The sequence below is a fragment of the Osmerus mordax genome, chromosome 1 (assembly GCF_038355195.1).
Source record: "Osmerus mordax isolate fOsmMor3 chromosome 1, fOsmMor3.pri, whole genome shotgun sequence".
Taxonomy (NCBI): Eukaryota; Metazoa; Chordata; class Actinopteri; order Osmeriformes; family Osmeridae; genus Osmerus; species Osmerus mordax.
The window spans coordinates 24,423,098-24,435,394 of record NC_090050.1 but is presented as its reverse complement, the minus strand read 5'-3'; the positions used below and the strand labels follow the sequence as shown (position 1 = coordinate 24,435,394).

The window sequence follows — 12,297 nt, the reverse complement described above, 5'->3', positions numbered from 1 at the left end:
AGAAAACTATACTGCAAGGTCCCCTCTCATCAGAAAAAAATATGCGCATAGGTGTTGGATTAAAATCAAATCAAGTTTGGCAATCAATTTAGCCCTTTATAGTCTATGTTACAGAGGGATTCACAGATTCCCTTCATCACAAATAACCTAAACCCTCAAGGAACAGGAAAAACTCACAGGAAAACCTTGGAATGAGAAATTCAGTGAGGGTGCAGAATACAATCAGAATCAGAATCAGAATTTGGTTTATTCGCCATGTATGTTATACAAACACGGAATTTACTGTGGCAGGGAGGTGCAAACACTAAACATATACGAATCTTAAATTAAGTAAAGGTACAGAAGTTTAACTATTCCTAAGAATTTAACAATCTAAGAATAAAACAATTTAAATATAAAATAAAATATATATAAAAATAAGAATAAGAATTAGCAGCATGAGTGGTCAACATAGTGCAATAGTGCAATCAGATACTGGGTTAAATAATGAATGAATGTCAATGGGAGTCCTTGGCCTTGTTGAAGAGGCCAGTAGCAGATGGAAAGAAACTGTTCTTATGGCGAGAGGTTTTACATTTACATTTAGTCATTTAGCAGACGCTCTTATCCAGAGCGACTTACAGTAAGTACAGGGACATTCCCCCCGAGGCAAGTAGGGTGAAGTGCCTTGCCCAAGGACACAACGTCAGTTGGCATGACCGGGAATCGAACTGGCAACCTTCGGATTACTAGCCCGACTCCCTCACCGCTCAGCCAACTGACTCCCTTTGGGCCTGATGGACCGCAGCCTTCTGCCGGAGGGGAGTAGCTGGAACAGGGAGTGGCCAGGGTGGGAGGGGTCGGCCACAATCTTCCTCGCTCGCCTCAGGGTCCTCGAGGTGTACAGGTCCTCGAGGGTAGGCAGATTGCAGCCGCCAATAGACTAATGCTTAAAAAAAATTGACATAAAAGAAAAAAATAGCAAATGAATAGATGGTGAATTGTAACACAGAGCTCCTGCGGAATCTCATTATGTTTTGCTTGAGATGTGAAAAAGACATTAAAAAAATATGTATATACAGTTTATATAATGAAACATGTAGGCAACTTTTTTTCAGAACTTTTTTTCAAAACTGTTTTTCAAAACTTTTTTTCAAAACCTTTTTTCAAACCTTTTTTCCAAAACTTTTTTCTAAAACTTTTTTTCAAAACTTTTTTTCAAAACTTTTTTTCAAAACTTTTTTTCAAAACTTTTTTTCAAAACTTTTTTTCAAAACTTTTTTTCAAAACTTTTTTTCAAAACTTTTTTTCAAAACCTTTTTCCCACACTTTTTTTTAAGACTTTTTTTTCTAGTAGACTATCTTACTTTTGTTGTGCGTGATCGCCAGGAAATGTGCGCAATGCCAATGACAATAAATTATATTGTTCATGCCACCAAATACAGATTACTAAAATAACAAGCCTGTTTTATTTCAAAACCTTTTTTCAAAACCTTTTTTCAAAACCTTTTTTCAAAACCTTTTTTTCCAAAACCTTTTTTCAAAACCTTTTTTCAAAACCTTTTTTCAAAACCCTTTTTCAAAACCTTTGAAATTACATATATTTATGTAAAACATGTAGGCCTAAGGAGTGAAAGTAAAATTGTGTTTTTTATGTACTCTGTGTATCTTGTAAACTCAAATTTCTTTCATATTGTTGAAATTGCTAATGAAAGAATACAAAAAAACTTTACAAAAAAGACTTCTTTAACTAAATGTCTGAACCCTTATTTTGAAGGGTTCAGAGCGCCATTTGAGCTTATTAGCGCTTACTTCACGCTTTCCTCATATGCCAATAGGATTTCAACGTGGTCGTATCCGTCCACTTAAATTGAACCCTAAACTAATGGGAATCCACGTAGCCAGAGAAAGTTGCTAAGCCTAGCTAACTAACTTGTTGCCCCACTCCAGAAGATCCAAATTCTCTCTTACCCAATACTGCCCTCGGGTGGAGCAACAACGATCCCAGGACATCTCGTGATCCTGGTGATCAATGAACAAATTCGCCCTTCAAACATTGTTAATTTTCTGTTCGGAAATCTAGAGTGCAAATTATACAATGACAATTGGGTGGGTCAACTTCTTCTCCAAGGCGTGTATCGACCCCCCGACTTGTTGTTTTTCCCCTTCTTTGGGGGGGTCCAAGTTTTAATTAGGGGGGTCAGGCCCCCCCCAAACAATTCGCACCCTGAGTTAAAGTATATCTGATTACTTTGTGTATGAACTTTGTTGTAGCCTACAGTGAGATCCTGTGAAATACACAGGTAACCCTGGAAACCTACGATGATAAATTTGAATCGATTGAAATCACGGATATTGGACGGGTCTGTCGGGCACCGGGAAACGTATCCTAACAATAATAATTTACATATGCTTATCTTTTAGTCTAAGAAAATGTTAATTATTTTGAATGTTAGTCCATTAACAGAGCAATGTGGAACACTTTAAATAAGATTTTTTGTATTTATGAAGTGTATACGTACAGTAGCACAAAATGAAGGCTGCAGTGTGGGACCTTTGTTAAAACTGGAAAACCTAATGAGGTGTGGATGCATAATGATGTGATATTGAGTACATTGTAACACAGAGGGCTACCAGTATACCTGTTTTATGCCTAACTTTCTTTTCTTTCAGTGCCAGCTGATCAGGTGTGTAACCAGGTCGTGCAGGTGTGTAACCATGGTCCTACAGGTGTGTAACCAGGGTCCTACAGGTGTGTAACCAGACCTAGAGGTGTGTAACCATGGTCCTACAGGTGTGTAACCAGACCTAGAGGTGTGTAACCATGGTCCTGCAGGTGTGTAACCATGGTCCTACAGGTGTGTAACCAGGGTCCTACAGGTGTGTAACCAGACCTAGAGGTGTGTAACCATGGTCCTACAGGTGTGTAAGCAGACCTAGAGGTGTGTAACCATGGTCCTGCAGGTGTGTAACCATGGTCCTACAGGTGTGTAACCAGACCTAGAGGTGTGTAACCATGGTCCTGCAGGTGTGTAACCATGGTCCTACAGGTGTGTAACCAGACCTACAGGTGTGTAACCATGGTCCAACAGGTGTGTATCCAGGGTCCTAATGTTGTTTCACATCAGTGTGAGGACATCAAAACATCCTTGCATGCAATACTGAAATGTTATAATGATACACTGGAATACAAGACATTTGGATCTGTGGCCATGTAGTCCAACACACCATGCAAGGTCAGTTCTGTCCTGAGTTTGTATTTTAATAGACAGGAAGTAAACAATAGGCTTTCTGTCAAACACAGGAAGTAGGATAGAGACCGCAAGTACACACTATTAGTCTATTGTCAGTCTGTGCACTAACCAGTAGGGTTAATTCAGGCACATGTGCAGTAAGGAAGGAAAATAGCTAACCTGCTGTTCTCCATTATTAAACCCCATTCATTTCCTTGCTATATGTTTGACGCCATCTAGTGGTGAAGAAAGCGAATGACACTGAAACTTGAGAAGCAGCAGTCTATCAATAAACCAGACAGCTGTGTTGAAAACAGTGTATTTATTTGGAGCCACTGGAAACCATTGTAGTGCATGTAGAAACAAAAAAAAACTGGATTCATGAATCAAGACACATCCCAGTCATAAAGGTCATAACATTAGACAGAACCTACTAGCAGCAGCAGATCTCAGAGGCAGGGGAAGGAGTGAGAGTAACAATGTACTTATGATCCTCAATCTTCTGCTGTTCTTTCTACACGCAACATTTGTACGTCGCTTCAGATGAGAACGTCTGCTGAATTAATCAAATGTCACTGTAAGGTTCTCCCGAGAACCACCCCTTAAGTCTCTTCTGGGTTCCTCATGGAGGTTCTCCTGGTCTGCAGGGTTCCCACAATGGTTCTACCCCGCATTTGCATGTCGGTGTTCTGCATCCATCTCCTCCACAACCAACCCCAACCTCTCATAGGGTAGAACCCACACCTTCCCCCAAGGAAGAGTGTTTACAGGTTACAGTTGGCTGAATACAGTTCCTGTCAGAAGTTTGGAAACATTTAGGCTTATAATTTTTTTTGTGAGACACAAAAAGTGAGACCTGGTATTCCATCATTTTGTTATGCGAGAATTAATTCAATCACTGTCTGTACGGCAGTTAACATACATGTATATTCTGAGTTAGCATGTTCTCCAAATATTGCCTGAGGTGACAATTTGATGAAAATTACATTTTTACAATATCTGTACATTTTGGTCCAAGTACCGTTAAATTACCTAGTTTGTTGCATATAAACAATATCATCAGTCTATCAATCCATGTGTCTCTCAAAGACAGTGTTTCCAAACTTTTGACAGGCACTGTAGGTATGACACAGTATAGAACAGTGATGAGTGTGACAGGGATGTTTAGTAGACAGCGCGCCGGGGGCTGGAAGGCATTAAGGCACGAGGATGAGAGAGCACCACTGCAGAGGCACTGCTGACCAACACACACACTGCTGACCCACACACACACTGCTGACCCACACACACACTGCTGACCCACACACACACACTGCTGACCCACACACACACTGCTGACCCACACACACACACACACACTGCTGACACACACACACACTGCTGACCCACACACACACTGCTGACCCACACACACACACACACACACTGCTGACCCACACACACACACTGCTGACCCACACACACACTGCTGACCCACACACACACTGCTGACCCACACACACACACACACTGCTGACACACACACACACTGCTGACCATTGAATTTTAACAAATTCAAATTTCTTTTTTTTAAATTGAGCCTGAAAATTATATTTTAACATCCTGTTTTATGCTGCTTTACTATAAATAATACAATGAAATCCTTTCATTTGTCCTGTACATGTGATTTAAGATATAAAATATATATATAAAACAGTTTTGATAAACAAACAGGTTTCCAAGCGCAGACATTCAAGTAACAGGAATGAAGGAGCTCTCTAGAGACAGATTCAGGCGGTGGAGATATTCTATTGCTGCCATATTCATGATTACTTTTCATAAAGTTTAAATATTATAGCCTAGCAAATGTACGTACAGTGATATCCCATAGAAAACATACAGGTCAACAACCCCGCCTTCTCCTTTGGACTACCACTATGTTGAACATATGGCAACTGTAGTGATGGAATTCCACATGAATAACACAACCCTGACCCTACTGCAGACCCAGCAGGCAGAGAGGTCAGGAGGGACCTGGGACACAAACACCTCGACAGCGATGGTGCTCTGTTGGAGTTAGAAGAGTCAATATTTAAGCAGGTCATCCCAGTCATGGCATCCTGTGCTGGTCACCTGACCTGTCGAAACAGCAGCTGCCTAGCAACGAAATAGACAGCCTAGGAACCCTGGCTCAGCCTAGGAACCCTGGCTCAGCCTAGGAACCCTGGCTCAGCCTAGGAACCCTGGCTCAGCCTAGGAACCCTGGCTCAGCCTAGGAACCCTGGCTCAGCCTAGGAACCCTGGCTCAGCCTAGGACCCTGGCACAACCTAGTGCAAGAGGCAGGGTTAGGGTTAGCAGCCCAGTCCAGTGTCTATGAGCTCAGCATGCAGGCTGACTCTGTCAGTGTCTCCACCCCCCTGGTCAAGGCCACGCCCCCCTCCCCAACCTGCTGTCTCTTTGCCAGGTCGCTAGCAATTGCCAGCGCCCCTCCCTTCAGGAAGCGGACAAAGTTCTCCCCTACGAGCGGCCCCAGGGCGTACAGGCCGCTCTCCGTCACACTCTCGTACGTGTAGGGGTTCACCTCCAGGGGGTTCCGCCGGCACGTGATTGGCTCCTCAGGGTTCAGCCCCAAGGACTGGCCGTTCTCCGGAAGGAACGATAAGTTGGGGTGGGCGCCAATCAACACCAGCGCCATGGAGACCTTCAGGACTGTACGTCGGCCCCCCTCCCCTTCCAGCTCGCACTTCCTGTCTGGCCTGAAGGCCAGGACCCGGTGCCTGGGGAAACTCAGATAGCCGGAATAGGAGGGGCCAGGGGAGTCAGGTGGGCTGGCAGGGGGGAGGGGCTGTCCTGGGGCTGGGCCGGGCTGGTGTTGCTGCTGGCTCATCATCTGGTGGATCTTGTGGTACTCTGGATACAGCAGGCGGGGCAGCTGGTTGAAGATGAGGTTGGGGTCGGCGACGGAGCGTCTGAAGGCGTGATACACGGGCGTGTTGAGGTGGTGAGCCGCCAGCACTGCATCCGCCGCCGTCAGCCCCGCCCCCACCACCAGCACGGGCTCGGACGCCTGGTTGAGCTCGCCGCGGGCGATGGCCGCCTCCAGCTCCCAGAAGCTGTGGCACACGAACGGGAGCCCCTCCCCTTCCACGCCCAGACGGGCGGGGATGTCGTGGGTCCCCGTGGCGAGGACCACGTTGCGAGCCAGGACAGTGAAGGGCACCTGGTCGTGGCATCCGCCCTCCAGCTCCTCCCCCGTGCCGCGCTGCAGCCCCTGCACCCTCCAGAGGGCGGAACCGGGCTGGCGCTCCAGGGAGGTGACGGTGGTGCTGCAGGCAAAGTTGCCCTCCAGGCCCATCTGCCTGACGTAGTGCTGGTAGTAGGAGGCGATCTCCGCAGGGGTAGCACGGTCGTTACGCACGTTCCTGCAACGACACAACCTGTCAGGCTTGCACATCTACACTAACACCAAATATCTACTTGGATATACACAGTGCAAAAAAGTGTGGAAGTATTTGAAAGTACTGTGGGACAGGTAACGGTGCATTTGACTCGACTCACTTTGACGTTTTGGTCTATTGGTTTGATTGCTATGGCTAAGAGTAGTATGGAAGTTGAACTGGAGGGATTACGGGGCCAGGACACCCACCTGCGCTTCTCTCTGACCCAGTCCTTCAGCTTCAAGCCAGGAAGCTCCATCCAGTTAGCCAGGCTGAGCGTCAGCATGGAGCCCTCCATGGCCTGCACACACACACACACACACACACAATTACATACACACACTTGAATGGATCTACACACATGCACACCATTCGAGAGAGGTTAGAGAGTGTGTGTGAGGGTTAGAGAGTGTGTGTGAGGGTTAGACTGTGTGTTTGTGAGGATTAGAGTGCGGGTGTGAGGGTTAGAGTGTGTGTGTGTGTGAGGGTTGGAGTGTGTGTGTGTGTGTGTGAGGGTTAGACTGTGTGTTTGTGAGGATTAGAGTGCGGGTGTGAGGGTTAGAGTGTGTGTGTGTGTGTGTGTGTGTGAGGGCTAGCGAGCGTGTGTGGAGGCAGGGACCTACATGCCAGGCTCCCCCAGGTAGACCCTTGCCCAGCACCAGGTGAGGCGTGGCCCGCTGGGGCTCGTAGCGCCACTGCAGAGGGGATGCGTGATCCAGACCAAAGTCACTGTCTGGCAGCAGCAGAGAGTCAAACAACACCGCCATGGGATTGGATGAACGGCCCTCCAAACCCTCACACAGGTACTCCAGGTCCTAGAGAGAGAGGAGTAGATGTAGGCAGGTTAGACATATAGAGCTAGACAGGTGAAATTAGGGTAAGACAGGTGAGGTTAGTGAGACAGTTGAGGTTGTTACCTGTTCCAACAGAGAGAGATGGGGCTGCTCTCTTAGCTTGCCCTGCAGCAGAGGGTTAGGATGTGTTGCCCCTGGTGACAGGTATGGGATGTAACCCGACAACAGGTATGAAAGACAAATTCCAGAAGGCCCGTTGCCTAGGAGTCAGAGAGAAACTCAATCAGACCGGTTTTGTGTCAAACCCATTGCCAATGTCAAGTTTACCTATGCTAACCCCAAGTTTTACCTAACACATGCATACAGCTCATTACTCAGGTTCTAACCAGTACAGACATCCCAAGTCTCCCGGAAGTTCCGGGAGTCTCCTGCATTTCAATAGCGGCTCCCTGACGCCCGCAAATGCTCTACAATCTCCCGGAAATCTGGCTGGTGTGTGTGTGTGTGGCTGGTGTGTGTGTGTGTGGCTGTTGTATTGTGTGTGTGGCTGGTGTGTGTGTGTGTGGCTGTTGTATTGTGTGTGTGGCTGGTGTGTGTGTGTGTGGCTGTTGTATTGTGTGTGTGGCTGGTGTGTGCGTGTGTGGCTGGTGTGTGTGGCTGGTGTGTGTGTGTGGCTGGTGTGTGTGGCTGGTGTGTGTGTGTGTGGCTGGTGTGTGTGTGTGGCTGGTGTGTGTGGCTGGTGTGTGTGTGTGTGGCTGTTGTATTGTGTGTGTGGCTGGTGTGTGTGTGTGGCTGGTGTGTGTGGCTGGTGTGTGTGTGTGTGGCTGTTGTATTGTGCGTGTGGCTGGTGTGTGTGTGTGTGGCTGTTGTATTGTGTGTGTGGCTGGTGTGTGCGTGTGGCTGTTGTATTGTGTGTGTGGCTGGTGTGTGTGTGTGGCTGGTGTGTGTGTGTGGCTGTTGTATTGTGTGTGTGGCTGGTGTGTGTGTGTGGCTGGTGTGTGTGCGTGGCTGGTGTGTGTGTGTGGCTGGTGTGTGTGTGTGTGGCTGGTGTGTGTGTGTGGCTGCTGTGTGTGTGTGGCTGGTGTGTGTGTGACGAGTGTCTCCAGCATGTTCTTACCGATGATGACCACAGGTAACACCTCAGTGGGAAGGCTGTCCTTCTCGTTCACATCCATGTTGGCGAGCAGCTCTCTGGAAGACAACAAAGACTGGTTATCCATCAGCAACTCTGCTGGTCTCTCCTTCCCTTTTCAGTACTGAGGTCTCTCTCTCTCCTTCCCCTCTCTGCTGGTGTTTCTCCTCCTCTCCTCTGCTGGTCTCTCTGATTCAACAAGACATTTTCACCTGTCTATACCCAACGTTTGGATCTGTTGTGGTATTTATGCAAATTAGCACATACCTAATTAGATTATGCACCGTTCGCCCATGTTAACAATTTAAAAAAAACGTGTAATACATGTTTTGTTTGTCTTGATGTAAGTAATCAACTCAGTGATTTTCATGGTTATATCTAAAAGGTTAATATTTTTACCCTATTCACGTGAGAAAAAGAATGAATAGGCGTCATTTTCTATTTAGGAGTTTATCAACAGTTTCTTGCTTCTTCCAAATACACCAAATAGTTAATTTTGACAGACCAAACATTTTTTCCAGGATATGAGCCTTAAAGCCCCTACAGTGATTGTTTTTCAATCTACAAAATACTTTGCTGCGATTCATATTTTGATAGCAGACTTACAATGGCCGGGTTTCCCAGATTCGTTAAGAAGCTGTTAACGCTAAGAGCTTCCTAGCGCTCTTAGAAGGTTCCTAAGAAGCTCTTAGCGTTAAGAGCTTCTTAACGAATCTGGGAAACCCAGCCAATTTCAGTAGCCTGGTCCTAACCAGACTCTCGTACATTGCATTTGTACAGAGAGTCTGGCCTCGATCCATTGACAAGCGTTGACTTCCTTGTAGGCGGGTACTCCTACAAGGAAGTTGTTGTTGAAGTTTAAAACTATTGGATCTTCCCAGAGCCACTCTGATCTGCCATAACCAATCGCTAGCGTTAGCCTTAGCCAATTCCTTCACCACTACTGTAACAGAGCTAGCTGCCGTAGCTGGATAATCAAACTGTTCCCGAACCCCGTGGGGAGGAGGGCCACAACATCATGGCCACCAACAAAACTCAGCAAAACTTGTTCTTGCTCCAGCTTTAGCTGTTGGATATTTGGCAGCGTTGCCACAACGGACCGAATGGCTTCGCTCACATCTTTCTCCGCCGCCATTACTGAACTACAACTCAAACTAGCGCACAACATCAACGTCATCGTTCTCAGCCACTCCCTCTGTTCGCTGATTCGCCGGTAGAAAATCAACCTGAAAAATCTGACTTACGTACCTCATGGCCAGACCTATGTACAGAAGCAAAAATAAAATTGAGCGGAAGTACGTAGGAGGGCAGAGCCAGGCTACAATTTCAGTGTTTGTGAAGAAAAAAAAACCCTCTCTGGTGACAAACTTTGCACAGATGCCAGTTTAGTTATGTTTAGTCAAGGTCAAACATTTTAGACCACAGAAATATAAGAAAAACAAATGTTTCGCTTTAGGGGATCTTTAATATAATTGATGCAGCTCTGCTTTACTCTTATTTAACATTTAAATTTAATCATTTCGCAGACGCTCTTATCCAGAGCGACTTACAGTTCTTATGTTGAGATTGGCATTTAAATTGATGCATAAAAAGAACAAATTCACCAGAAAATCACCAGAATGCAGGAAAATCTCCTGGGGGAAAGCCCCCAGACAGCTTAATTATTTCCCCCCCTCGACATGGGCCCCCCTGCCAAGGTGTGCCTTATTTGATCACATAGGAGTTGGCAACCCTAGCTTATAGTAGAGTCTGGGCTTCTGCCAAATCTTATATAACCAATTCTGCACTGGTAACCATGACATGGCAGTTTGGAGTAAAGGCTGTGCTGCAGAGTACCAGTCTGTGTGTGTTAGGGTGTGATAGTGTGCGCGCGCGCACGCGAGAGACAGAGGGAGAGAGAGGTAGAGAGAGCGAGAGAGCGGTGCTTCACGGCGATATGATGTAAACTCCACATGACCACATTGCTACAGATGCCTGTGACATAAGTGACATATGCGAACACCCCACTACATAACGATCAGTCTCTCACTGGACCTAAATATTCGGTGTCCAGAATGAGCACCTCTCATGACTGCTCTCATTAGCAGACCCTGCGGGCTTGCTGCCAGTAGTCTTTTATTAGCAGTGAACCTATTGTGTAGCACAACACGTTTGCACACAGCCCTGTCAGTCTCAGCCTCGGCTCCGCATACAGAATCAATAGGCTACCTCTCCGAAAAGAAAGCGACAGCTAGCCTATACCGTAACGGTGTTGTTGGCTATACTGGACCGGTGTCGGCGGGACCAATTGTACAAATACAATCACGAGCAGTTACTGGGTCTCCAACACCAGCCCCGTTGCCTCGTCTGGTCGGTCGGTGACACGCTAAAGCGTGCAGATAAGCGCCCGCTCCATCTGCTTGTCCGCCAGATTGTACACTAACAAGATTTCTTACAGATTAACCAGGTAGACAGTTTGTAGCCTAATCGTAACATGGGTTGTAGTAAATGAATAGCTAGCCAACTAACCTAATTTCTATTTTGGATTAGCGAAAAGATTCCTACATGTGTTCCCACCCACAGCCTCCCTGAACCCGGCATTTTACCCACCATTGCACTGTACGTTCCTGATGTTGGCGGAAGCTGCAGTAAAATCGCCGACAACAGTCCGGAAAGGTGTCAAGAATGTCGGAACACTGAAAATCGGTTATCTCGTCGGACACTTACCGGAAAAAGAAACACCGTGTCAATTCCTCGACTTGAACGCTGTTCTGTCTTCTTGGAGCCGCCGCCGCCTCGATCTCCAATGAAGCCTTTCTAGAAATGCAAGTGATATATTCACGCAATGTTAATCTGACAAACAGAGCATCAATCTGAAATTATTGCCCTCATGTATTAGGTGCCTGTCCGGCCGATGCCGCAATAACGTTGTAGTATGCCGGAGCTTGAGTATGAACGGTTTTATAATTCCTCTATGCGCTGAGGGCACAGGCCAATCACGCTGAATGAATCGTGACGTTAGAGCCTGCAATTGGCTACCAAAAAGGGTGATGTAAGACTCAAATTCGCCACAGGAATCTTTTCAGCCAATCAGTGAAAACCGCGCTGTGAAAAAAAGAAGCGTATCTCCAAAAGTATTTTTTTATTTTTGCAGCCGTGAACTATGTAATACTGTAATTGAGATATTATTGTTCATTCATTGACCTTGGCCACAGAAATATAATTAGAACTATCCACTTCTAATCCTTGATTTTCTATGCACGATTTGGCACTTCAAAGTTCCCCTTTGAATAAAGTGTTAGAATCAACGTGACTGAAACAGCAAAATTATACCCAACCCAAACCCACCAAAATGCCGTTTCCAAAACGTGGTAAACAATCTGAAGTGCTACGGATCGGTTTAGCGTCAGTGTATCTGCCTGTATTGTTATAGCCTACAGTCCAATAAACCATCCATTAAATTTGTTGTCTCAACTCTCACGTCGGGAGAGCGGTAAACATAACTCAGCGGTAAGCCTATTGCCTCTGCTGTCTGTTTTAGCCAGGCTTCGGTTAACTTTGAACTAGTCGTCATTCCCATCTAGACCTCATCATCAACAGGTGCTGCACCACACGCTCACCCCGCCGTGACTCAGCAGAACCATCTGTAAACCTGTATAGGGAGTCAGGTGGCTGAGCGGTGAGGGAATCGGGCTAGTAATCCGAAGGTTGCCAGTTCGATTATGCCAACTGACGTTGTGTCCTTGGGCACTTCACCCTACTT

At 46.3% G+C, this 12,297-nt stretch overlaps 1 protein-coding gene across 1 annotated transcript; it reads right to left on the bottom strand.

The window, feature by feature from the left end:
- Window positions 1-3,517: 3,517 nt before the first annotated feature.
- osgn1 (oxidative stress induced growth inhibitor 1) lies at window positions 3,518-11,456 on the bottom strand. The gene is made up of 9 exons (XM_067245696.1): window positions 11,262-11,456; window positions 8,541-8,614; window positions 7,547-7,683; window positions 7,253-7,444; window positions 6,839-6,930; window positions 5,502-6,614; window positions 4,692-5,406; window positions 4,493-4,570; window positions 3,518-4,435 (listed from the first exon to the last, which is right to left on the bottom strand). The coding sequence occupies exons 2-6, from the start codon at window positions 8,596-8,598 to the stop codon at window positions 5,564-5,566; spliced, it is 1,530 nt and encodes a 509-aa protein (XP_067101797.1). The 5' UTR covers window positions 8,599-8,614; window positions 11,262-11,456; the 3' UTR covers window positions 3,518-4,435; window positions 4,493-4,570; window positions 4,692-5,406; window positions 5,502-5,563.
- Between the last annotated feature and the right edge of the window lie 841 nt (window positions 11,457-12,297).